General features: G+C 39.4%; 1 protein-coding gene across 2 annotated transcripts in view; it reads right to left on the bottom strand.

The window, feature by feature from the left end:
* GRIP1 (glutamate receptor interacting protein 1) overlaps positions 1-27570 on the bottom strand; it is a 383565-nt gene that overhangs the window by 92171 nt on the left and 263824 nt on the right. For both annotated transcript variants that reach the window (XM_006859529.1, XM_006859528.1), the window contains exons 11-13: positions 26575-26761; positions 25334-25479; positions 13373-13453 (exon numbers count right to left, since the gene is read on the bottom strand). In XM_006859529.1, the coding sequence (XP_006859591.1) occupies positions 13373-13453; positions 25334-25479; positions 26575-26761 (414 nt within the window). The remainder of the gene's footprint in view (positions 1-13372; positions 13454-25333; positions 25480-26574; positions 26762-27570) is intronic.

Consider the following 27570-nt stretch of genomic DNA (forward strand, 5'->3'; position numbering starts at 1 on the left):
GACCCTGAATAGGCTTTCCGAGGAGAGGCTGGTAAGCTTGAACCATCAACAGTACACTTCAAATTGATATTGCAGTCCAGTGCAATAACCCACAGCACCACATCAGGACTCCAGTTTAAAACCACCAGCCAGTCTGCAAGAGAAAGATGAGGCTTTCTAGTCCCATAATGATTTACAACCTCAGAAATCCTATACAGGGTCACTATGATTCAGAATTGACTACATAGCAGTGTGGGTGGGTAGATGCATATAGAAGCTTCACTGGTTTTATTTCTCTAGAGAACCTAGTCTATGCGCTACACCTATACACCCCCGCCCTACATTTTTTTGTCTCAGTAGTTTGCCATTTCAGGAGCTCAATATTTGGTGTTATTTATTACTGCTTTCTAAACAGTCATGTTTGCAGACAAGTCATGCTGTAGATTATGATTATTGCTGTTTCTTCTCTGCACAATCCATTTACCTCACAGTTATTTATGGTTTGGATTTTTGATTTTTGTTGTTGTTTCTAGGTCACTTTGAACCACAAGGTCAGCGGTTCACTCACAAGTCGCTCCTTGGAAACCCTACACAGAGTCTCTGAGTCGAAACCGACTCCAAGGCACTTAACAATAACAATCACTAAATCAACTCCTCAGGCCTCCCATACTGTGTAAGCCTGTCAATTTGCTAAAGCCTGCTCAGAATCCTATCAGAGCCTTCCCACTGTCTGGACTGGTTGCTTTCTAGGCTTGTGGCATAGATTTTGGGAAACCCCATTATTATCTCAGAGGCTTTCTTCACTTGCCTCCTGGGCACCCCTGCATCCTGAATCCCAGCTCTTCCTCCTTCGGAGTCGCTTCTCACTTGTCATAGTGCACATTCTCTAGTAGCTTTCTGAGGAAGTATGCATAAAAAGAATGCTTTCAGAGACCTTTCTTAGCTCCAAGTGTGTTTTGCTACCTTGACATTTAATTGATAATGTGTCTGGATAAAGAATTCTGGGTTAGGACATTTATCCATTGTTGTCTAGCTTCCAGTGTGGTTGTTGGAAAATCTGATACCATTCTGAAGATTGATTATTGTTTATATTATTCTTATACATTGGATGAAAACATTCCTCCAACCCCCTCTAAAAACCAGTAGGACTGCCTCTTTGTCCCACTGTGTTGATTTCATGATAACATGCTTTCGTGCAAGAAAATTTTCATTGATCGTGCATTCCACCAATTTAGAAATTCCTATCTGTGAATTCTGGGAAATCTTATGATTATTATTTCTTTGATGCTTTTTTCTCCTCATTCTATAACACCTGTTGTTTGGTTATTGTATTATTTGGATTCATCATTATAATTGTATCTATTTTTCATTTCCCATTTGTCTGTACTGTTTAATTTCTGGAATTTTATATTAACTTAACTTTTTAATATTCTGACCGAGTTTCTCCATTTCTGCAATTAAAATTTTTTTTGTGGCAAACAGAAAACATTTGCCATTTCAATATTCTTCACATCATTTCTGCCATATTCTTAATATCAAGAGCTCTTTGTTTCACTACGGCTTTTCTTTGTGTAGCATCATTTAAACTTGCCTTTTGTGTTCTTTTTAGGATGTTAATGGTAGCATTTTTATTTTTGAAATTTTCTTCCTTCATTTGTCATTTCCTGTTTTATCCTTCTTAGTTTTGGTTATAGTCTTAAATTCTAGATTATTTCTTCAGGAATCTTTTATTTTTGTTGTTCCTTCTGTATGCTCATATATAAAATTGTGACCCAACAAAGATACTTCATAGCTTGATTCACTGGAGTGGGGCCGGTGGGCTGTGGGCTTCAATGTCTAGTTCAGATCAGGTTGTTTCTTTGGGAAACATGGGCCTGATTCTGTATTCTGTTGGGAGCATATTAAGCCTAGCTTCCTGGCTTCTATGAATTTTCTGGGGAAAGACAGCTGGCAGGTTCAGCATTCAGCCTATGAACTTTCACTTAATCTCTACTTTTAGAAGACTACTTCTGGACTCAGCTGTATTCTTCTAGTCCAGAGACCCTCCATTTCAAGCTTTCTCAGGAATAAAATTCTAGGTGTCTACTCTCTGAGTTGGGTAGGGGTAGTTGACTGTGCTGCATACGGATGGCATCTTAGGACCTAATTCTTAACAGTCTTTCCACCAATCTTCCTGCCTTAGCTCTACCATCGTTTTCATCTCCAAGTTCCCAGTTTTACCAGTTCCTGAGACTTTTAGGAGTTTAGGGTATACATCAGACTCATTCACAGCTTTCCCATCAGCTTTTAAAGATAAACTCATCATTCTCCACCTTCTTTGTAATTTCCAAATTTGGTTGCTGTTGTCTACTTTTCTACTATTTTTCTTTCTGTGCAATTTTGCCTTTTGCAAAATCTTAACATTCATTAAAAAATGGAGTATTGGGTAGGACTCCTGATGTGGTACTGGAAGATCAGCACTGGACTGTGAGCCACAAGGTTTGTAGTTCAAACCCTCCAAATGCTCCTTGGAAAACCTATATAGGGTTACTATGAGTCAGAAAGAACTCCACTTCACTTAACAACAACAAAATTGGGAGGGAGGGGTCCTAGTAGTACAGTGGTTTACAAGTTGAACTGGTAACTGTAAGGTCAGTAGTTCAAATCTACCAGTTGGTCTTCGGAAGAAAGATGAAGTTTTCTGCTCCTGTAAAGAATTATAGCCTCAGAAACCCTATACAGGGTCAGTAGGAGTCGGAACAGACTTGGTGGCACACAACCACCTCCAGTTTTAAAGTTTTAAAGTCATTAATCATACCTTACTACCAGAAACTTATTCTTACAGGGAACATAGGTCCTTTTCCTCTCAAATATTTCTCACATTAAAGAGAAAATTAAATTCTCTATACTTGGCTTAAATAACTTTTTCTGTATTTGAATATAGGTAAAATCAGAATTTCCAAGCTAAATTAAAATGAGTCAGGAGTCCTGGTGTGGCTCTGTGGGTTAATCTGCTGGACTGTCAGGTCAGTAGGAGCCACAAGGTTGGTGGTTCAAACTCACCAGCTGATTCTCAGAAACCCTATACAGGGTCGCTATGAGTTGGAACCAACTCGATGACACTTAACAACAACAAATATGCATTAACAAAATATCCTAATAACATTCTATAATATCCAGCCATTCTTGGAATTTACTGTTAGTCAAGGCAGATAGCTCAAAGAGGCTCATTAAGTTTCCAAATTATGCTGGAGAAACACTCTCACACACATGCACACACATGCAAAATCCAATCATTCCATTTTAATTGCAACAATACATGGCAACTAAAACAAGTTGTTTGATTGGAAGTAGAACTGTGAGTAGTTTTTATTGCAAAGTTGGCAAAAAGCAGGAACCATTTTCTCTTCTAAATACATTTAAGACTTCAGGAGAAAATGACAGATTTATTGGACTTGTCATAGAGGCTGCTTTATGATTTTTTTTTTTTTTTAATTTAAAGTAAAGCTAGCCTTTGTTCTGCAAATGATTCCGTCACAACTAGAAAGGAAAGCCAACAAATTAACTTCACTCACAAAATGCTGCCTCTTGCTTTTCTGATGTAGGATCTGGAAAGGTTCATCAATCAGATGGTGGCGGGATGAGTGGGGGAGAGGCAGTAAAGCCTGTGTTAAGTCAGGCAGAATGAGTCTGAATCCCTGCTTTGCTTTTTATTAGCTCTGTGTTTTTGGGCCAGTGACCTAGCAGAGCCTTATTTTCCTCTATATAAAACAGGATTAGATGCCACATGGATGCTTTGAAGATGAAATAAGAAAAAAATGTATAAATTGCTTAATACTGTGCCCAGTACAGAGTAGATACAAATCCTTATCATAAAACCTCAAAAGAAAACATCAATATTGCAAGGGCTTGACTGACAACTGCACATGACAGAGACAACCAGTGTTCTGTGACTTGAAAGACAGGAGGGAAGCAACTGATGGAACACAGCACTGGTTTGTAATTGGCTGAGGTGTGTAGCCAATTAGATAGAACATGGCTTCCAGCCTCCAGCTGCACGCTTCTGGTAGGTTGTTTCACTTGATTTTCTATAATAAATCACTCCTAGTATGGCAATAATATCAGTAAGAGTAACGCCTGATGCTAATGTGCAATGAATATCCCATTGACAACTTAAGAAAATTAGTCCAAAATTGCTCACCACATCCAAAATAAGAGGGACTCATTTCTCAGTCAATTAGGTAGGACAAAGTGTTTCTTAAGTCACGTGTGAAAGCTCTGACGGTATACGTCAAGAGATACATGCCTGTTCTTACACTCAGCTTCACAACATGAAGAAAACAATGACACCAGTCAGTAAAGCCTTGCAGTGCCTGTTTCACTAACATATTACCCATGTATGATGAGAAGTTTTCTTGATTTCGTCCTTGGGAATTATGAAGAAACAGTGTCCCCACCTCCTCCCCAAAAAGTATAAGATTCTGGCTCTTGGTATATGCCATGTATAGTATTGTTGTTAAGTGCCATTGAGTCGATTCCGACCCATAACAACCCTGCATAGGGTTTCTAAGGAGCAGGTGGTGAGCTTGAACCACCAACCTAGTTGTTAACTGTCGACTAGTGGTTCCAACTCAGTGACCCTGTATAGGGTTTGGGCGGAATAAATAATGGGTTTGAACTGCCGACCTTGTGGTTCAAACAGACCTTGTGGTCTAGTGCTTATCCTAAAGCACCACACCAGTATGTTGTTGTTGTTGTTAAGTGTCATCGAGTCGATTTCGACCCATAGTGAACCTGTATAGGGTTTCTGAGGAATGGCTGGTGAGCTTGAACCACCAACCTTGCAGTTCAAATGACTTTGCATTCCAGTGCTTTAACCCACAGTGCCACATCAGAGTGTTGTTGTTATTGTTGTTAGGTAACCAGTACACTACCAGAACTCCTAGCCACACCAGTAAGTTAAGTGCCATCTAGTCGGTTCCGACCCATAGTGACCCTGTACAGGGTTTCCGAGAGTGTAAATCTTTATGGGAGTAGAAAGCCTCATCTTTCTCCCGCGGACCGCTGACCTTAAGGTTCGCAGCCCGATTCATAACCACTACGCTAGAGCTGGCATTAATTATTATTATTTTGTGTGTGTGTGTGAATTGAGTGAAGGTTTAGAGAGAAGATGATCAGTTTTACATTCAACAAATACACTTTGTTTCATATCTCAGCATTAAATTTTGAAGTCTAGATCTTTGCTTAAGGTATTTCACCAGGCTCTGTGTGTAAAATAAAGTATTAATAAGAATGACCATTATCATAACAACTAACATTTATTAGGCTTCACCATGTGTCCTAGGCATTTTACATAGCTACTCCTTGGAAACCCTTTACAGGGTTGGTATGAGTCACAACCTACTTGATGGCACTAAACACCTTCACCACCACCAATTCAATATAGTCAACAGGCAACGAAGAAAGTAATATGCACCCCAATTTACAGATGAGGAAACTGAGTTGTTGTTGTTATGTGCCATGGAGTTGGTTCCAACTCATAGTGACCCCGTACAGGGTTTCCAAGGCTGTAAATCTTTATGGGAACAGAAAGCCTCATCTTTCTCCCTCAGAACAGCTGGTAGTTTCGAACTACTGACCTTGCGGTTCGCAGCCCGATTTGTAACCGCTACACTACCAGAGCTCCAGAGGAAACTGAGTAGAGGGAGGTCCACAGGAAGAGGGGAATTAGGCATTCTGGGCTCTGATTCCATACTCTTAATCACTCAATAGCCTTTGTACAAACGTCTGTATTCATCATCCCATTTAAAAACTCATTTCTTGGAGAGTATGGTGCTTACTACAGAATTATTTACAGATAAATACTTCTCATTCATTCAACAAACGTAGATCGTTAATAAGCACCTTGCATGTTCCAGGAACCCTGGTGGGCCTTTGGAGTTGACTAGCTCATATTAAAATGAACTCTGAACAATTTTTTAAAGAAAATTCTGCTTTCTCCCTGGAAAAATATGAGTATTTCCCATGAGGAGATACAAACTCAGCATGGTGATGTTTCTCTGTGCAAATGAAACGGTACCTCTAAAAAGGCTGACAAGTATGCCTGATAAGTTTATGGATCATTTTTCCAACCAGGAATACAATAACACTTTTAGCTTCCATGAATAGTGGTAGTTTATGGCTGATTAAAATTCAGACCACTCATGTGGGGGTTTGGGTTGCTGCCATTATCGAAATTAAAATCCATTTAGAAGACTTAGTACATGCATACCACCATTATCATACATACTTTAAAGCAGTTTTTCGTGTGACTAAGACAAGTGTTTTGTAGTTCACACTGACTCCATCACAAACAAATTGGATATATAAACTCCTATATTTCAAAAGGATTATATCACAGGAGTGTTTTTCAAATAGGTACTACCCTGAGTAGTTAAATAGTGATTTTATTTATATCAATGTTGTTGTTGTTAAGTGCCATAGTGTCTGTTCCGACTCATAGCAACCTGTGCACCGAAGGCATTGGCAAAGAAACAGGCTCTGAGACTGGATGGAATGCAAATTGAATTCATTCAACAAACTGATGTAGCACTGGAGAAACCTACTCACCTATGCCAAGAAATTTGAAGACATTTACCTAACCAAGTGATTGGAAAATATCCCTATTTGTGCCCATTACAAAGAGAGGTGAGCCAACAGAATGTGGAAATCATTGGACAATATCATTAATGTCACATGCAAGTAAATTTTTCTAAAGACAATTCAAAAAATGCTGCAACAGTACACTGAAAGGGAACTGCCAGAGGTTCAAGTCAGATTCACACCAGGATGTGGAACTAGGGATATCATTTCTGACTTCAGATGGATCTTGGCTGAAAGTAGAGAATACCAGAATGATGTTTACCTGTGCTTTGTTGACTATGCAAAGGCTTTCAACTGTGTGGAACATGACATGTAAGAAGAATGGATATTCCAGAACACTTAATTGTGCTAATGAGGAACCTGTACATACATAGACAAAGAGGCAGTCTTTCAAACAGAACAAGGGGACACTGAATGGTTTTAAATCAAGAAAGGTACACTAGGGTTGTATTATTTCACCATACTTATTCAATTTGTTATTACCTCATATGCATGCGAAAGCTGGACAATGAATAAGGAAGACAATAGAAGAATTGAGGCTTTTGAGTTATGGTGTTGGAGGAGAATATTGAAAGTGTCATGGGCTGCCAAAAGAACCAATAGATCCATTCTGGGCGAAGTGCAGCCAGAGTGTTCCTTGGAGGCCATGATGGCCAAACTTCATCTCTCATACTTCAGACATATTGTCAGGAGGGACCAGTCGCTGGAGAAGGATATCATGTTTGATAAGGTGGAGGGTCAGAGAAAAAGAAGAAGACCCCCAACGAGATGGATTGGCCAAGTGGCAGCATCGATGGACTCAAGCGTGGCAACAGTAGTGAGGTTGGCCCAGGATTGGGAAGTGTTTCGTTCTGCTGTGTGTAAGGTCGCTATGAGTCGGTACTGACTTGATGGCACCTAACAACAACAACAACATTCAATCTGCATGCTGAGCAAATAAAACAAGAAGCTGGGTTATATGAATAAGAGTGTGGCATCAAGATTGGAGGAAGACACATCAACAACTTGCAATATGCAGATGATACAACCTTGCTTGCTAACAACCAGGGCTCTCTGACTTGCAAGACAGGTGGGAAAGTGAAGAGGACTTAAAATACTTACTGGTGAAGATCAAAGACTACAGCCTTTGGTATGGGTTGCAACTTAATGTAAAGAAAATAAAAATCCTCACCATTGGACTAATAACCAACATCATGAAAAATGGAGAAAATATTAAAGTTGTCAAATATTTCATTTTGCTTGGCTCCACTGTCAACACTCATGGGAGCAGAAGTCAAGAAATTAACGATGTATTGTAGTAGACAAATCTGCTGCACAAGACCTCTTTAAAGTGTTCAAGTGCAAAGATGTCTGTTTGAGGTCTAAGTCATTTTCAATAACGTCATATGCATGTGAAAGTTGGACAATGAATAAAGAAGACCATAGAAGAATTGATGCATTTGAGTTATAGTGTTGAAAAGAATATTAAAAGTACTGTGGACTGCCAAAGGAACACGCAAAACTGTGTTGAAAAGTATAGCCAGAATGCTCATTAGAATGCAGGATGATGAGACTTCATCTTTGGACATATTATCAGGAGGCGTCAGTTCCTGAAGAAGGACATCATGCTTGGTAAAGTGGAGAGTCAACAAAAAAGAGGAAGACCCCTAACGAGATGGACTGGCACAGTGGCATTAGCAATGGGCTCGACCTTAACATTGTGAGGATGGCGCAGGACTGGGCAGTGTTTCATTCTATTGTGCCTATGAGTTACTATGAGTCGGAACCCACTTGATGGCACTTAACAACAACAACAACAACAACAACAACAAAAATGGGAAGAATGTATTGTTAAATGCAGAAAATGTGTGTCAGTCCCACTGATTTCTTGCTCTTTTAAAGGAGTCATTGTATATGGCTTTCTTGTTCTTATCGTTTGCTCAGAATTACAGTACTATTCTTTTTAGTGTCGTAGTAGATATCTGTGGTTTGTTAGGTGCCAATGAGTCAGTTTCAACTCACAGCCTCCCAGTGTATAACGGAAAGAAACACAACTTGCTCTTGCACCATCCTCATAATCATTGTTATGCTTGAGCCCATTGGTATAGCTACTGTATCAATTAATATATTTCAGGGTCTTCATTTTTTTCATTGGCCTTCCACTTGACCAAGTATGGTGCCATTCTTCAGGGACTGGTCCCTCTTGATAGCTTGACCCAAGTACTTATGACAAAGTTTCCCAGTCCTTTCTTGTAAGGAGCATTCTACCTCTACTTTTTCTGAGATTGATTTGTTCATTCTTCTGGCAGTCCGTGGTATATTCAATATTCTTCACAACACCATAATTAAAGGCATCAGTTCTTCTTGTTGTTATTGTATGCCATCGAGTGGTTTTGTATTGGCTTTTTGAGAGCGGCTGGTGGGTTCACACTGGTGACCTTGCATTTACCATTTCAGTAACCTACAGTGCCACACTAGGGCTGCTTCTCAATTCTTGTTGTGGTCATTTTTAGTCTGGACTCACTGTTGTTGTTTTGAAGTGCTGTAGAGTGAATTCTGACTCACAGTGATCATTTATTTATAGTGTTTCCAAGGAGCAGCTGGTGGGTTTGAACTACCAACCTTGCAGTTAACAGTCCAGTGCTTACCCTACAGCTCCACACTAGGATTTAGGTCTTCTTTATTCATTGTCCAGCTTTCATATGTAGACAAGGAAATTGAAAATACCAGGGCTTGGGTTAATGAAGTCCTCAAAATGATATCTTTTGCTTTTTAACGTTTTAAAGAGGTCTCCAATGTAATGTTTCCATGAGTGTTGACTGTGGATTTAAGTAAAATGAAATCTTTGATGCAATGTTAATCTTTTCTCTATTTATCATGATGTTGCTTATTGGTCCAGTGGTGAAGAGTTTTGTTTCCTTTATGTTGAGGTATAATCTCTGTAGGCTGTAGTTTTGATTTTCATCTGTACATTCTTCAAGTCTCCTGTGCTTTCAGCAAACAAGGTTATTAATTTTGTAGGTTGCTAATGAGTCTTGGCAGTAGAAAGATGAGGCTTTCTGCTCCCACAAAGATTTACAGCCTTGGAAACCTTCTATAGGGTCGCTCTGAGTTGGAACCGACTCCACCGCACACCACCACCACCAACGAACGATTCTTCATCCAATCCTGATGCCGCATTCTTCTTTATACACGAAGGAGCTTCAAAAAGTTCATAGAAAAAATCCATTATCTTTTAATTCCACTTTTCTATGAATTTTTTGAACCTGCGGATATACTCCAGCTTCTCAAATGATTTGCTTATTCAATAAGCACATACACTGAACAAATACGGTGAAAGGATACAACACTGGCTCACACCTATCTTGATTTTAAACCACACGGTATTTCTTGTTCTGTGGTCTCTGTACAGGTTACTCATGAGTAGGATTATGTGCTCTGTAATTCCCATTCTTTGCAATGTCATCCATAATTTGTTTTCATCAACACAGTCAAATGGATTTGCAAAGTCATAAAGGACAAGTAAATATCTTTCAGTATTGCCTGCTTTAAGACAAGATCTATGTGACATTACCAATGACATCTCATTCCATACCCTCTTCTGAATCTGGCTTGAATTTCTGGCAATTTCTTGTTGATAAACCACACAACTGCTTTTTAATAATCTACTTGTATTTGATTAGGTAGCTATCTCCCAAACTTCTTGGTATATGAGTGAGCACCTGCAGCACTGCATCCATGTATTAAAACATTTCTAATAGTATTCCATCAATTTCTGAGCCTTGTTTGTCAGTGCCTTAACTGCAGTTTGTCTCTTCCTTCAATACCGACAGTTCTTGAACATATGCTTTTTCTGTGTTTCCTCTCTTCTGTTGTCGCTTCCTGCATTGTTCAATATCCCCCCCCAACCCCAATCCTTCAACAGGGCTTGGGCAAAATAAGCTTGACATTTTTCTTCAGTTCTTTCAGCTTCAGAAATGTCCAGCATGTTCCTCCTTTTGGCTTTCTAACTGCAGATCTTTGCACATTTTCTTTCAATACTTTGTCTTCTCAAGCTGCCTTTTGAAATCTTTTGCCCAGTTTTTTTTTAACTTCACCATTTCTTCCCGTTGCTTTAGCTTCTCTGTGTTTAGGAGAAGTTTCCCATCTACTTTGTTATTTTCTTTCTTTCCTGTTTTTTCAATGACCTTTTCCTTTCTTCACATATGATGTCCTTTATGTAATCCCACAATTCTTCTGGTGTTATGCCACTGTTGTTTAATGAATCAAATATATTCTTGAGATGGTTTCTAAATTTAGATGAGATATATTCAAGGTTGTAATTTGGCTTTCATGTACTTGTTTTAATTTTCTTTAGCTTCAGCCTGAACTTGCATATGAACAATTGATGGTCTGTTCCACAGTTTGTCCTGACTGATGATATTGTATGTCTCCATTGTCTCTTTCCACGGATGTAGTCAATTTGATTCCGGTGTATTCTATCCAGTCAGTTCCATATATATGGTGGTGGTGGTGGAGTGCCATGGAGTCAGTTCCGACTTATAGCGACCCTGTATAGGGTTTCCGAGGCTGTAAATCTTTACAGAAGCAGAAGGTCTCATCTTTCTCCCGTGGAACAGCTGGGAGTTTCGAACTGTTGACCTTGAGGCTAGCAGCCTGACTCGTAACCACTATGTTACTAGAGTTCCTTGTCCATATGTCTAGCCACCACTAATGTTGCTGAAAAGGTATTTAAAATGAATAAGTCATTGATCTTACAATATTCTAACATGTGATCTTTGGAATCATGTCTATCACCAAGGCATTATTTTCCAAATGCTGATCCCTCTTTGTTTCCAATTTTTATATTCCAATCACTAGTAATTATCAATACACCTTGATTATATGTTTGATCAATTTCAGACTGCAGAAGCTGATAAAATTCTTTAATTTCTTCATTTTTGGCAGTAGTGTTTGGTAGGTAAAATTGAATAATAGTCATAAGTCATATGTGTATGGATATTACTCTATCACTTTGGGATTGATCTATCTATCTATCTATCTATCTATCTATCTATCTATCTATCTATCTATCTATCTATCTATCTGTAAAACAATTAATGCAATGCCATTCCGCTTCAATTAGTCATTCCTGACAGAGTAAATCATATGATTATCAGATTCAAAATGGCAATTCCAGTCCATTTCAGCTCACTAATACTTAGGATATTGACCATCATGTGTTCCATTTCGTTCTTTACAACTTCCAATTTTCCTAAATTCACACTTTGTACATTCCATATTCCATTTATTAATGGATGTTTGCAGTTGTTTCTCCTTATTTTGAGCCATACCACGTCAGCAAATGAAGGTCTCCAAAGTTTGCTCTATTTATGTCATTACGGTTGACTCTACTTTGAGAAGTCAGCTCTTTCTCAGTTGTATTTTGACTGCCTTCCAACCTGAGGGTCTCATTTTCCCACTATATCAGACAATGTTCCACTGCTATTCATAGTGTTTTCATTGGTCAAATGTTTTCAGAAGTAGAAAAAATTGTCAAGTCCTTCTTTCTAATCTGTTTTTTTTTCCTGGAAGCTTCCCTGAAATCTGTCCACCATCAGTGACTGTATTTGAAATACTGGTGGCACGCCAACCACACTATGACAAACTGGCAGATGAGTAGTCTATCTGTGGTTTATTAACTAAAATAAAATTTCATTTTCAGTGTTACATTTATATACTCAAAGTTGAATTGGACAGCTTCATTTCACACTGTCCATCAAGAATTCTTATTTATCTTTGCCTTAGCTACGGACCTAAATACTGTCTGACCTCGTATAATAGTAAAGCATTTTTATGTGGGCTCATCCTTCTTTCTCAATGGGACACCTTTTGGTCATAGATAGCATCTCTATGACTCCTTTGGTCATTATGTATTAATCAGATGCTTCCGTTTCATGCTTCACTTACAGATGATTTAGTCTATGGATACTACAAGTACAAAAATCTCAATTTCTATTCTTCATAATTCCATTGGGACTGTCATTTTTTTGTTTGTTTGTTGGGACTGTCATTTTTGAAGTTCTTTTCCCACCACAGTTATAAGCCTACAACCTAAGGGAATGGGGAATGAGAGACTTTTGTGTTTGGCTTTGCCTTTTGGTTTGGTTACCCAGAGATTCTGCACCATGGAGGAATTCAGGAATTTGCTATGGTAAGAGACACTGTATTAGTTTAATGAATGAATTATAGACCTATAATGAACATTATTCACAGCTATGGACTCAAACATGCAACAAACATGACGATGGAACAGGTTCAAGGCAGCGTTTGGCTCTGTTATAGAGAAGGTCACCATGAGTCCAGGCCACCTTGATGGCAAGAAATAATAACAACAATGACAACAAGTGAAAAGATGGGAAGGTAACCTTTTAAGGAAATAAATACAACCTTTGCTAGTTAGATAGTTTTTTGTACAACCCTAATTCACAAAACACTAAAATGTAGAGAACCTACATGCATTTTTGTATGTTCCTCTACTTACTCATGGGGGATGCGAGACAGACACTTATTGTCTACTTATTACTTGTCATTTTAGAGATGAAGACACCTAAGACTGAAGAGACTTTAAGTAACTGGTTCCATTCACACAACTAGTAAGTGACTGAGGCATGGTGACTCACATTTTTGAATCATTACATAGGGAGTTGGCAATGGCACTTGAAACATTTGCCACACCTGGAAACCATTTGACAACACAATTTGATAATGTCTTCTCAAAATCCAATATTAAAAAATATACTTTTTAACTTACAGCTTATGGTTATTCCCAGTTCCACATTGTGCTTCTTAGGTAGCTTTACATGAAACGTTCCACTACTTGGGATGACAGACTCTGTAATTTCAAACAAAAGAGAGTGTGTTTATAGAGGCCCAAGAAGACTATAAAGGGGTTCTAGTAGTGTACTGGGTTACAAGTTGGGCTCCTAACTGCAAGGTCAGTAGTACGAGTCTACCAGTCGCTCCTCGGGAGAAAGATGAGGTTTTCTGCTCCTGTAAAGATTTACACTCTCAGAAATCATAAATAAGGTCACTACGAGTTGGAAGCGACTCCATAGCACACAACAAGCACCATTATCAAGAAGGATATGTTGTTGTTTTTGTTATGTGCCGGGGAGTTCGTTTCGACTCATAGCCACCCTGTACATCTTTACGGCTGTAAATCTTTATGGGAGCAGAAAGCCTCATCTTTCTCCTGCAGAACAGCTGATAGTTTCGAACTGCTGACTCTGAGATTAGCAGCCTGATTCGTAATGACTACACTACCAGAGCCTTAAGAAGGATATAGCACCAATTAATGAAAGTGTACTAGGAATACATTCTTCATAATCATTTGTAATTAAAAGGGCAGGAATTGAAGTATAGTGACTTTCTGTAAAATCCTAGTATACTACATTCATGGTGATGAATATATGACCCACACATAGGCAACTATGCACAATTCACAGCAATAGTAGAGTTCAGTATTTCTTAGGTGTGATTCAACATTACCTGGGATGCAAGTAAGGAGGAGATTCCAGAACCATCTCAGATCTGTGGAATCAGACTTCCTGATGATAGTGAGGGAATCTGCATTATTACATGTTCTGCAGTTAATTATTATGGAAAGTAAAGCTTAAGAACCACAGGTAGGTTATTTTCTTTCTTCCATAGCTATATATATTTTCTCATAATTTACTATTCAGCATATGTTTGTTTTTTTTTTCATCTGATGTTTGAAGGTAAGGATATCATGTTTGGTAAGGTGGAGGGTCAGAGAAAAAGAGGAAGATCTCCCAATGAGATAGATTAGCCAAGTGGCAGAATCGATGGACTCAAGTGTGGCAACAGTAGTGAGGATGGCCCAGGATCATGCAGTGTTTCCTTCTGTTGTTCATAAGACAGCTATGGGTTGGTACCGACTCGATGACACCTAACAACAACAACAACAAGGAGGAGTAGATTTCAGGAGAGTTGTGTAGATTTCAGATTGTTGTGATGGTTACTGGTTTGAGGTTTGTGTGTATGAAACATACATATGTATGTTTCACTGGTTTTTCTTCTCTAGAAAACCTGGCCTAAGACAAGGCCCCAAGGTCTCTTGAGTACCAAGGACCCCTGAGTTTGTGGAGGTCTCACAGTTTTCAAGGAGAATCAGGGGGCAGACAGCACTAATGTTGGATGAAGGTAGACTCAGATACTGACCAACCAATACAGCAAAGCAGAAGGAACCAGTGTGTACTGGCTGAATTTCAATCCTGTAAAGAACTAAGCTGATTTGATTTGACTAGTATTTGAGAAAGCAAGGGGAATTGCTACCAGTTACTAGTTGCCTTTGAGTTGATTTCCACTCATGGTAACACACATATATCTGAGTTTCAATGACTGGTTTTCAGAAATAGAGAACCAGACTTCCTCTGAAGAAATTCTCTGGGTGGATTCAAACTTTCAACCTTTAAGTTAACAGCCTAGCATTGTAACCATTTGCACTACACTGAGGGATGCCAAGAAATTGTTGCATATTCTTAAATATACTCTTAAAATTGCTAAAAAATCTGGAGACCTTCAGTTATAGAGAAGGGTAAAATGGAAACATCCTCTGGAAAGTTATCTTCTATCTACACTAGGTTATTAATGACCATAATCCCTTCCTGAAGGTTTTAGAAAGGGGAGAGAAAGGACTCTACGAAGTAAATGAAACTGTAGCAGAAGGGGAAGATTACAGAATGATCAAAATAAAGGCTACTGCCTAGTTTTGCTCAAGACTAGTTCTCCAACCTGCAAACAAAGAATTTAACTATTGAGGCTGTGAAGTGTGTAGAACTACTAGACCCTAGGGCCTCTCATCCAATTGGTTAATTTAATACATCTTCAGTCCCTACACAGCAGAGAAGGGAATCTGAGAATGCCATCTTTGAACTGTTGGAGGTGGTGGGTGGGGTGTTAGAGTACTCCCTCCCTTGTTCTGCCTCAACTTGTTCTTCTTGGCCTTTTTGTCCTTTCCCAAGAGAAATTCTGCTAGTAAACCCTTTACAAGATCTGTGTCTCATCTTCTGACTCAGAAGGTTTATATGGAGTCTTTAACAGGAGAAAACAGTAAAATTTGATTTCCCTGGACCTCCCAGGCTAGAAGGCCTAGAAGGCCACTTGTGAAAAAGGATCTCCAAACAGCCCCTTCTCAGTCTCAGCTAGTGCTGCTGGGTGAAGGGATGTTTTTCCTCCTCCTCCTTCCACTTTCCAGAAGAGTGAGAAAATTTGCTATCTTCTCCCACTTTTTCCAATTCCTCTTAATTCTCCTGTTCTGTCAGATGTCTCTGGGTGAGTTCATATCTTTAATTTCTTCAGTGTCCTCAACTAACACTTTGATTAGTCAGTGAATGAGCCTCCCACTTCTGTTTATTTATTCATTTATTATTTATTCATTCAGAATTTGTACCCTGCACACCAATTTCCATTGCAGCATTTTTCAAACAGCCAAAAGGTGGAAACAACCAAAATGCCCATCCATAGATGAATGGATAAGCAACATGTGGCCGACGTATACACTGGAATATTACCAAGATATAAAGAGGAATGATGTCCTGAGGCATGCCACAGCATGGATAAACCCATGAGTGATGAAAATCAGCTGCCAAAGGACAACTATTATAGAAAGAGAATCCAAAGATTAATAGTGACTAGCGTAGTGGTTACGAATCGGGCTGAGAACCTTAAGGTTAGTAGTTCGAAACTACCAGTTGTTCCATGGGAGAAAGATGAGGCTGTCTGCTCCTGTAAAGATTTATAGCCTTGGAAACCCTGTACAGGATCGTTATGAGTTGGAACTGACTACACAGCACATAACCACCACCACCACCACTAGGGGTGGCTCCATATTATAAGTACTGGACTGTGAAACGTAAGGTCTGTGGTTCGAGCCTACCAGTCACTCTGGGGAGGAAGATGAGGATTTCTGGTCCCACGAAGATGTAAAATCTTGGAAACCCCATACAGGGTTGCTATGAGTAGGACCCTACTCTGCAGCACTTAACAACAACAACACATGTGGGAGAGGGGAAGAAGAGGCTTTGCTTAGGGGTCATTGACTTTATCACGATGGTAGAATAATTTGAAAAAGAATAACAACAAAGGTTGCACAACATGAGGAATGTAAGCAATGTCATGGAACTGTGCATTTGAAAATTATTGAATTGAAGGTTTTGTTGTGCATATTTTCATCACAATAAAACAAAATCATAACAAAATTTTTTTATCATTTCCATTCCCCATAGAATTGAGGAAGGGGAAATTATTTCTCCAATAGACTTCAAAACACTACTTTTGATGCACTGGGGAAGAAAAGGAGAAGTGAGGTAATGGAGGGGGAACACCAAAAGCAAGAACAGGTGAGTTTCACTTCCTTACTTCAAGTGTTGCAAGTAGAACGGTGAGTCAAAATTTGTCTGTATGCTGGCTATAGAATTTAATCAAATTTTAGAAAAGACAAATATATTATTTTTCAACATAATCGCCTTGCTTTTCAATATCCTTTGTCCATCTGTCAATAAGCATTCGTATTCCCTTTTTAAAAAATGTTTTAAGCTGAGCTGTGAGGCACAAATGCATTGCTGTCTTCACTTCTTCATCAGAGGTGAAGGGTTGCTTTCAGGGGACCAAAAAGGTGAAAGTCTGATGGGGCTAGATCCGGACTACACAGAGGATGCTTTAACACCTCAAAATGAAATTTTTGCAGAGTGTCAACAGTGTGGGCAGAGGTGTGCAGACATTCATTATCATGCAAGATCACAATGCACTTGGATAGCAGTCCTCTGTGTTTAATCCGAAATTTAGACTTCAGCGCTTCATTGAGTATCTGACTGTAATGAGCACTGTTGATTGTTGAACCTTTTTACCCAATAGAGTTCCAATACTGACCCTTACAGAAAACTGTAAGCATCACTTTTCCAGTAGATGGTTGACTTTTGAACTTTCTCTTTGTCAGTGATTGAGGATGTTTCCTGCTGTTTACTCTCAGTCTCGTTGTGGTGAATCCATGTCTTGTCACCAGTAATGATTTTTTTTAAAGAAATGTTTATCTTCCTTCAAGTATCAGTCCAAATTTTGGTCACAGATGTCCAAATGCTTCTGTTTAGGCTCTTCTGTGAGTTGTTCAGTACTCATCTTACACAAACTTTTAAAATCCAAGTCTGTTGTTGTTGTTGTCAGGGGCCATCGAGTCGGAACCGACTCATAGCAACCCCATGCACAGCAGAACGAAACAATGTCCAATCCTATCGCTACCACACTATCGCTACCACACTTGAGTCCATCAACAATGCCACCTGGCCAATCCATCTCGTTAGGGGTCTTCCTCTTTTTCTCTGACCCTACATCTTACCCAACATGACATCCTTCTCCAGCGACTATTCCCTCCTGACAATATGTCCAAAGTATGAGAGATGAAGCTTAGCCATCCTGGCCTCCAAGGAGCACTCTGGTTGCACTTCTTCCAAAACAGATCTATTGGTTCTTTTGGCAGTCCATGGCACTTTTAGTATTCTCCTCCAACACCACAACTCAAAGGCATCAATTCTTCTACGATCTTCCTTATTCACTGTCCAGCTTTCGCATCCATATGAGGTTATTGAAAATACCATGGCTTGGGTCAGGAGCACCTTAGTCCTCAAGCTGACATCTCTGCTCTTCAATACTTAAAAAAGTTCCTGTGCAGCAGATTTGCCCAGTGCAATACGTTGTCTGATCTCTTGACTGCTGCTTCCGTGAGTGTTGATAGTTGATCCAAGAAGAATGAAGTCCTTGACAATTTCAATCTTTTCTCCATTGATAAGAAATCCAAGTCTACTTTAGATTATTTCATAGACAGAGCCATGGCTGATTTGCAAATTATTTGCCACATAATCCACTGTCACTTGTCTATTCGACAAAATCATTTCAAGGGCATGCTCAATGTTGTCATCTGTTGTGGGATGGGCATTTCAATATAACCAGAGTGCAGATAATTTTTAGCTCACCCTCATATTATAAAAATTTATTTCCAAATGATGTCTCAACTCCATGTCTTTCCTGAACCCTTCCTATTTCCCATCCCAGAAGTGGAAGGCTAAGAGACCCAGCATCCAGACTTGGGGCTGAGAGGGCCTTTGGAAGTGGTCAAGTTTCTTCCATATGCACCAATAGCCAGTCTGCAGGAAGAAGGAAGAAAGTAACAAATATACATGCAGAGAGACCATGAGGTCCTGAAGAGAGAGCTTGCTCTTGGCCTTAACAGTCTTTGATGCCAGGTTCCAGCCCTTTGGGACCTGCTTATGTTTCTGTCCTCAAGGGCTGAGACACACTTTGTATGCTTCCAAAATCCCTCTTCTTTGCCTATACTAGTTTGAGCACATTTCTGTTGCTTGCAAAGGAAAGATCTCAGATAAACACATTGATCCAGATGAGGAAACGGGATGGGAGATGAACGACGTGGCTTCCCTTCCCCCAGCGTGTGTGAGAGTGCAGCATGAATCTGTGATGTGATTACCTGACTAAAAGGCCATAAGTAAGTGAGCAGACAGCTGCAGAAGGACAAATGGCTCCACTATTTACAGAAGCCATTTTTTATATGTTTGATAGTTTCAGTGTTTTCTAATTTAAGAAAAAGTTCTTTGTAGATGGAGAGGGGGAGCATATTTGTATCTATGCATGTTTGGGAGTCTCTGGGTGGCAAAAATGGTTAATTGTTCAAATACTAACCAAAAGATTGGTGGTTCTAATCCAACCAGACGTGCCTTGGAAGACAGGCCTGGAGATCTGCTTCTGAAAGGTTGTTGTTGTTAGGTGTCATCGAGTCGGTACCAACCCATAGCAACCCTATGCACAACAGAACAAAACACTGCCCAATCCTGGGTCAACCTCACAATTGTTGCCACGCTTGAACCCATTGATGCTGCCACTTTGCCAATCCATCTCGCTGGGGGTCTTCCTCTTTTCCTCTGACCCTCCACCTTACCAAACATGATATCCTTCTCCACCTCTTGGTTCCTCCTGACAATATGTCTGAAGTATGAGAGAGGAAGTTTGGCCATCTTGGCCTCCAAGGAGCACTCTGGCTGCCCTTCTTCCAACACACATCTGTTGGTTCTTTTGGCAGCCCTCGGCACTTTCAATATTCTCCTCCAACATCATGACTCAAATGCATCAATTCTTCTACAGTCTTCCTTATTTCAACTTTTGCATGCATATGAGGTTACTGAAACTACCATGGCTTGGGTCAGATATACCTTAGTCCTCAAGCTGACATCTTTGCTCTTCAACACTTTATAAAAAGGTCTTTGCAGCAGATTTGCCAAATGCAATCTAACGTTTAATTTCTTGACTGCTACTTCCATGAGTGTTGATGGTTGATTCAAGAAGAATGAAGTCCTTGACAACTTCAATCTTTTCTCCGTTGATAAGAATGTTGTTTATTGGTTCAGTGGTGAGGATTTTTGTTTTCTTTACATTGAGATGCAATCCATACCGAAGGCTGTGCTCTTTGATCTTCATCAGTAAGGATTTTAAGTTTGAAAGGTAGCAGCCTTGAAAACGTTATGCAGCAGTTCTACGCTGCACATGTGGGGGCGCCATGTGTTGGAATCTACTTGATACCTACTGACAATAACAATGAATGTCTGTATATAAAATCATGTCCATAATGCTATGCTTATATAATCAGCAAGGTCTTTGAAGCACAAGGGCCGGGAAACACTGAAGTAGAGCAGTTACTATGGCAACATTCCACTTTTATACATTTTTAATGTAAGCAACCTTGACCAAGATTAACATTGTTAATGACACTTGAGGAGATATTATCACTTCCTGGAAAACAGTAATGGATCACTTTTGACTACATAAGATTTGAAATATTCATAACGATGAGCAAATATCAACAAATGAATCTCTTTGATCAAGCTGTGGCTTCATTTTAATCTTTAAATGTCAACATGATTTATTTTATATTTGGTGTGTGTGTTTCTTGGATAGCTGTTTAGTTGCTAAACCAAAGGCACATATAAGTTGAGATTTCTTGATGAAATATGAGTATAAGTAAAGAGGGGAAAAAATCCAATATTTGGAAAAAATAGGTTTAGAGTAGGCAAATGGAATCTGAGAACAAATGGTGTTTATTTTGTTAGAATCCCACGCAATTATTTTGTGCTTCTCTGGTTTTTCTTTATCTTTGGTAATACTATAATTAAAAGTACATTTGGATAAGCAAAGACTTTCTTCTTTCCAATTGGTTGCTTTTTTTGTCTGAATTGTTTATTGTTAGCACAGTAAGATAACACCAAATCTTAATTCATCAACCTAAACACCCTTGTGAGATCTGCAAAAAAACTAAGGGATTGCTAAGGGGTGAATGCAAATGTTCAACTTCCATCCATTCAGAAAAAGACACTAGCATTGCTAATAATGACGACCAACATTCATTTCATAGGATTTTCACTGGGACTGCATTCCAGAACAAAGTGGTATTTTTCTCTACCAAACTCACTTCAGAATTAATGTTGAAATTTTAAATATTTATGGTACTAATTGTAGATTAGTGTTTAGATGACAGAAGTGCATGAGGTGAAGTGTAACTTGTGTCTGTACTATGGTAACTGTTGTTGTTCACTGCTGTTGAGTTGGCTCTTACTCAGGGTGACACTGTGCACACCCTGTACCATGCCCATGATGAGCTGTGACTCATACTGCTATGATTCATACGCCTTTCATTAGCTGATTTTCGGAAATGGAATGCCAGACTTTTCTTCTTAATCTATTTTTAGCCTGGAAGCTCCCTTGAAACTTGAACAGAATCGTAGCAACACATAAGCCTCCACTGACAGGCAGGTGGTGTTTTGCATGACTGCAAGCTTTATAAAATTACATGTATGGTAAAGGACTTTGGCAAAAGAATGTAAAAACATATTACTTCAGTTTTATTAGAATAAGTACCTCAAACAGACAAAATTCCTGTTATCACAATGCTGTTTGTATAGCAATTTATGCTTAAGAGATCAATTTAGGCAAAAGTGGAGTCATATTCCAGCCTTTTATCCACTCTCTATGCCATTTAAAATATCTATAAAATAAAGAGATTATCTCTGAACTCACAGGTTTGAGAATTAAAATCCAGGCATAATATATTTTTCAGGAGGAATTTTTGGAAATGGATGGCTCATACCCAGACCATGGATGGCTCAGAGTCAGAAACACAGGGAAGGCTTGACATACATAGCTCACATCCAGATTCCCTACCAAAGTCCCTTGTTCAGGATTGGTTGTAAAAGAGTTTTCTGACCCCAAAAGATTTCTGTAGGTTAGAAACAAATAACTAGAATGCTTGCTGCCGAATCTGATGTTGTGTCTCAGTAGAAGGTGCTGGGGTCAGTTAGGGATGATTGCCTTGTGCAAGGCAAGAGATTATGGCAGGATGGGCAAGTGTTGCCCTGGCCCTATTCTAGATGACCTCTATACATTTACAATGGATCGGTGAGTTTTGAAACAATCAAGTGCATGGAGAGGTGGCCCTGGGCTCCTTTTTCCTGGCTGTTGTCAAATATTGTACTGAACATAGTAGTTGTAGTAGACATAGTTTTAAATTTTTTAGAAGCATAAGCTAAAGATATTAAAGCATTTAATTAACAAATGTTAAAAGACACATATGCATTAAGTATACATGAAACAAATAATTAACAAATATTGAGGATAAATATAAAGGAAAAATGAATTTATAACATAAAAATACTTAGATATTGCTTATGGAGAAGGTCAAATCATGCTGGTCATTATACTCCTGAAATGTAGTGGGCAGATGCTGCTAACTATCCTACAGTGCACAGGACAGCCACCTCCCACAACATAGAGTGTCACTAGTGTGAAGGCTAAGAAATCTTGCTCTAATTGTTTCATGCTGGCTAACTCATACATCTCTCTGCAGAGAAGCAGCAATGGAGCAGAGTGTGAAAAATACAGGAGGCAAGTCACCAGATCTGGGATCTACTGTTCACTTTGCTGTTTGATCTTCAGTTTCCTCACCTGAGCCTCAGTTTCTCCATTTATTAAGAGAGAAAGGTACTGGATACTAAGATTCCTTTCACCACTGTTGTTCTGTGATTATCATTAGTACATTTTTTTGGAAGATGCACAGCCTTCTTCCATGAACACCCTTTCCTTACATGAATGGTTCTTCCAGGATCCTTCTATCTGATTCCTGTTTGTTCATAGCTGACAGGATGAGGAGGATACCAAACCCAACCTGGGCCAATTATGTTCTTTCTCTTGGGAATTAGAAATTAGAACTGACTGTTCCTGGTTGGGCATGTCAACAGGTATGGGAGAATCATGTACAATAAAATGCCTAGATACAAATGGAGCAGATGTGTTAAATCAATCAGCACTGAGAGACCAGGAGCCCCAGAGAAACTGTGAGAAGGATTTCAGTTCTGGATGCAAACCAAAGCTACTGATCCCAGTCCTTCCAGAGAGCCAACCCACTCTACTCACCCACTCATTCATTAATTCATCAAATATTGACTAAGAGTAGCCTTTTGTATTTCATGCACTATTTTGGGCTCCAGACATGCATTTGTGAGCAAAAGGCACAATATACCTGTCATTCTAGATTATCTACTGGTAGAGAGACAATAAATAAACAAACATACAACACAACATCAAGGCTATGAAGAAACATAAATATGGGCAAGATGAGAGAGAGTGATAGATGACCAGAAAAGGCTTCTTGAAGCAGGTGACATTTGAACAAAGACTTAATAACGTGAGCACACAAACACTCTGCCACTTCAGTGAAGAGCTGTCCAGGCAGAGGAAACAAATCTTGCTAAGTTCTTTAGACAGGATTGTACTTGGCATGCCAAGTGACGCTGGTTCAGATTCTTTTCCTCATTCCAAGTCTGCCCGTCACTGTGAGGGGATTTCACTGTGTGGATGGTCCTTTCATTACATTCAATTTCCAATTCCCAGAGCTTCCCTGGTTGAAGGATATTTGCCTCCACTCCACTTAAAGGGACCTTTCTAAATGTTTCTAAACCATTAATCAGATTTCCTCACTCTCTGGATAAAATGTTCCATGGCTTCATTACACTTAGGATATAATCGAGACGATTTGTTAAGCACTATATGACATGGCCCGTTCTGACCTCTCCAAACCCATTTCCAAATACAAATTTGACCCTCCTATACATTTCAGCAACAGCTTTTCCTTGCTGTTTCTAAAACAGATCAAGCTTATAATTCTGGCTCCCAGCCATTACACTGGCTGCTTTCTCTGTCGACAGAAAGCATTCCTCCCAGATCCTGGCATGACTGGCTCCTTCTCAACTTTTGAATCTCTGCTCCAATGTCTCTTCCTAGAGAATTATCCAACAGTCATTCTTTCATTTCATACCTGGCTTTATTTTCCTCAGAGTTCTTCTCGGGATCTAATTTGTATTTCAATAAATTTTATTACCTTTCTGTGCTGTTATAATGCAGGTGCTTAATGAGGACAAAAATAATCCAAGCTTCTTGTTTACCACTGCTAGAAGAGTAACTAGTGTATGTTGTATTGTTGTGTGCTGTTGAGTAATTTTTGACTCACAGTGGGACAGAGCAGAACTACCCTATAGGGTTTCCTAGGCTGTAATCTTTCTGGGAGCTGAAGACCAGGTCTTTTCTCCCCAGAGCCTCAAGGTGGGTTTGAACTGCAGATTTTTTTTTTTTTTGGTTAGTAGCCAAGTGCTTAACCGTTGTGCCACTAGAGTCCCTCTGTCATATGCTCAGTGTTCGTTGAGATGATGTGATATGTCTTTACTTATTGGTAAGAATTCTTGGGTCTGTGGAGTAGGAGTTCCCTTTGTGAAGACAACTTTCTTCAATGGGACCTAGCTATACTTGTTCGTTACAGAACAAATATTTACCTATTGGACTTGTATAAATCCACCTAATGAATGCTCTTTGCTTCCTACAGAACTCTCACGTGTTCTTTTCAAGGTAAAGAGATTGTGGGAAGGGACAAAGAGAGGTTATTGGTGCCTCTGACGGAAGAATATTATTTCCTTAGCAGGTAGAGGAAAGTCAGAAAGAATAAGACTTACATGATTTTTATAAAAAAAATCTTCTCAGCAGTGACTATCAGACTCTTGCGGTGGCGCTGTAGGATCAGCACTGGACTGCGAACCACAAGGTCGGCAGTTCAAACCCACCAGCTGCTCCTTGGAAACACTATACAAGGTCGCTTTGAGGTGGAACCAACTTGACGGCACATAAAAACAGCATAGTGGTTATTACTGATTCAGTTTGTCACATTTATTTTCAGTTGTTCTTATGTTGATATTTTAATGAGTAATACAAAAACAGTGCTTAATTCAAAATAATTCTCTAAACCTCCTGAACAAAAACATTTTATTATTTTAAAAAATGTCCCGTCCCAGTGTACTCTTTGGTTGTTTGAATGGTTATATATTCCTGAGTGTTTCAGTGTATTACAAAAAAAACAACCAAAAAAAAACAGTAACAGAGGGAATGGAAGCAAATGCTGTTGAATGATGATGTATGGAGGAAATTGTAATCATGGCGATGCAACAAAATACAACAGGATGAATGTAAAGCTGATGTTCTCCCATGTAAACTATCACTCAATTCACAACAAAAACTTAAAAAAAAATGTTTCCCCTCTTCTACACAATCAACATAGTTCTCATGCATTCCAGTCCTGACAGCTATATGATCCTACCTGCAACATCAAACTCAATCTCCAGGGTGACCTTGTTAGTGATGGAAGAATCTCGGAGGAGCTGATTGGCTTCCTCGAAGGTGCTGTCTTCAGTTGGAATTCCATTAATGACCATCACTCGATCTCCAATCTGTAGCACCCCACACCTAAATTTAGAACCACGTGTTAAGAGACTGTAGATAGAAGAAAAAATTCTAAAGCTGAGATGGCCAAATCTACCTTATATGCTCCTTGTACAAAAGCATTAACAATTTTACCTTGTTATTCGGTGTGGTGCTATAGGATATGCACTAGACTGTAACTGTAAGGTTAGTGGTTTAAACCCACCAGTTGCTCCTTGAAACCATACACAGAACCAACTTGACAGCACTTAATGACAACTAGGGGCATCCCATGGCTGCTGTACATGTTGTCTGGTCAACTCTTAACTAATAGCAATGCCATGTGTGCAGAGTCGAGCTGCTTCACAGGGTTTTCAAGGCTGTGACCTTTCAGAAGCAGAATGCCAAGTCCATGTTCCCAGTTGTTTCTGGGTGGGGAGGAAGAGGTTAGAACCACCAACCTTTCAGCGAGCTATTGAGCGTTTAACTGTTTGTGCCACCAGGGATCATATTAAACCAAAACCAAACCTACTGCCATTGAGTTGATTCCGACTCACAGCAACTGTAGAGAGGGTTTCTGAGCCTGTAAATCTTGAAGGGAGTAGACAGCCGCATCTTTCTTCTAAGGAGTGGCTGGTGGGTTAGAACTGCCAACCTTGAGGTTAGCAGCTCAGTGCCCAACCCATAGCTACAATGTCTTGCACGTTTGCATTTCATGGCTACTTATGTGATCAAGGGAAACCTGAAGCATCCTAGTCAAGTAATTAATAATTCAGCACTGTGGTATTTGTTAGATTCTGATCTGAGCCAACATGCAGTAATAATGAGTGTACAATCCCCCATGGCGGAGAAATTATTAAAGTTTGAATTTAAGAGATTTTTTTTTTTATGGATTTTGTCCTTTTTAATTAATATAGCCTGTGGTCCCTGATGGACAAAATCTTATAGATAAAGGTATCCATACTCATTAACTCTTCTCAAACCTGATCAAGAACATAACATTTTATTGTCAGAACAGAGAGTTCATTACATCTTGCATTTCCTGCATCGAGCACTGTTACATAATTTATTAGCTACTCAAAGATAGCTAGCACCAGAAATGCAGAGTAGAGGAAGATGCTGTGAAAGGAAGAGCCTCACCTCTCTGCCGGGCTGTCAGCTTCAATGTAGGAAATCAGAGGCGGAGAAGAGAGAGTCTCTGTGGCAAACACACTGCCCTGCAGTTGTATCCCAAATCCAGTGACAGGATCCGCTGTCAGCACAACCTCTGTGGTTTCTGTGTGAACAACCTGTCCAGCCAAGCCAACCGTACTCGAGGCTAAAGACACTAGAGGAATATACACACACAAAAAAATAACTTTAGGTTGGCACAAGCAAGAGGAATACCAGAATTTCTCAAAAAGATCATGTCTCTGAAAGAAAAAAACTTATTGGTAATGGGGAGAGGTCAAATACTGGTCTTCTAGAAAAAGTTTAGAGACAAACAAGATAAGTAAATCTCCCAATACTTGTTACATTTCAGTCATTAATGCCAATGCAGTACACTATGAATAGCTATGGGGGATGGAGGAAAGGAGTAGCCTTGGGGTTAATGTGTTTGGATTCCAGTTCCAGCTCTTACTTTAAGCAACCAGCCGGGTGACCTTGAGGTAAATCCTTTAATCTCCTTGTGTGACATCTATTTTTGTCTTTTCCTTCTTTCTTGTCTTCTCAACAACCTTTTGCTTTCTTCCTGTATGATGTTCTTGATGTCATCCCACAACTCTTCTGGTCTTCGGTCTTTAGTGTCTAATGTATCAAATGTGTTCTTCAGATGATCTCTAAATTCAGGTGGGATATGTTTAAAGGTCCTATCTGACTCTCACGGACTGCTTTTCATTTTCTTCAGTTTCAGCCTGAATTTGCATATAAACAATTGATGGCCTGTTCTTCAGTCTGTTCCTGGCCCTGTTTTGGTTGATGGTGGAGATTTTCCTCTGTCTCTTTCCACAGATGTAGTCACTTTGATTTCTGTGTATCCCATCTGGTGAGGTCCATGAGTATAGTGGTCTTTTATGTTGTTTAAAAAAGGTATTTGCCATGAAGAAGTGATTGACCTTGTAAAATTATATCATGCGATCTCTAGCATCTTTTTTT

This window comes from Chrysochloris asiatica, unplaced genomic scaffold, assembly GCF_000296735.1.
Source record: "Chrysochloris asiatica unplaced genomic scaffold, ChrAsi1.0 scaffold00033, whole genome shotgun sequence".
In the NCBI taxonomy this organism is placed as follows: domain Eukaryota; kingdom Metazoa; phylum Chordata; class Mammalia; order Afrosoricida; family Chrysochloridae; genus Chrysochloris; species Chrysochloris asiatica.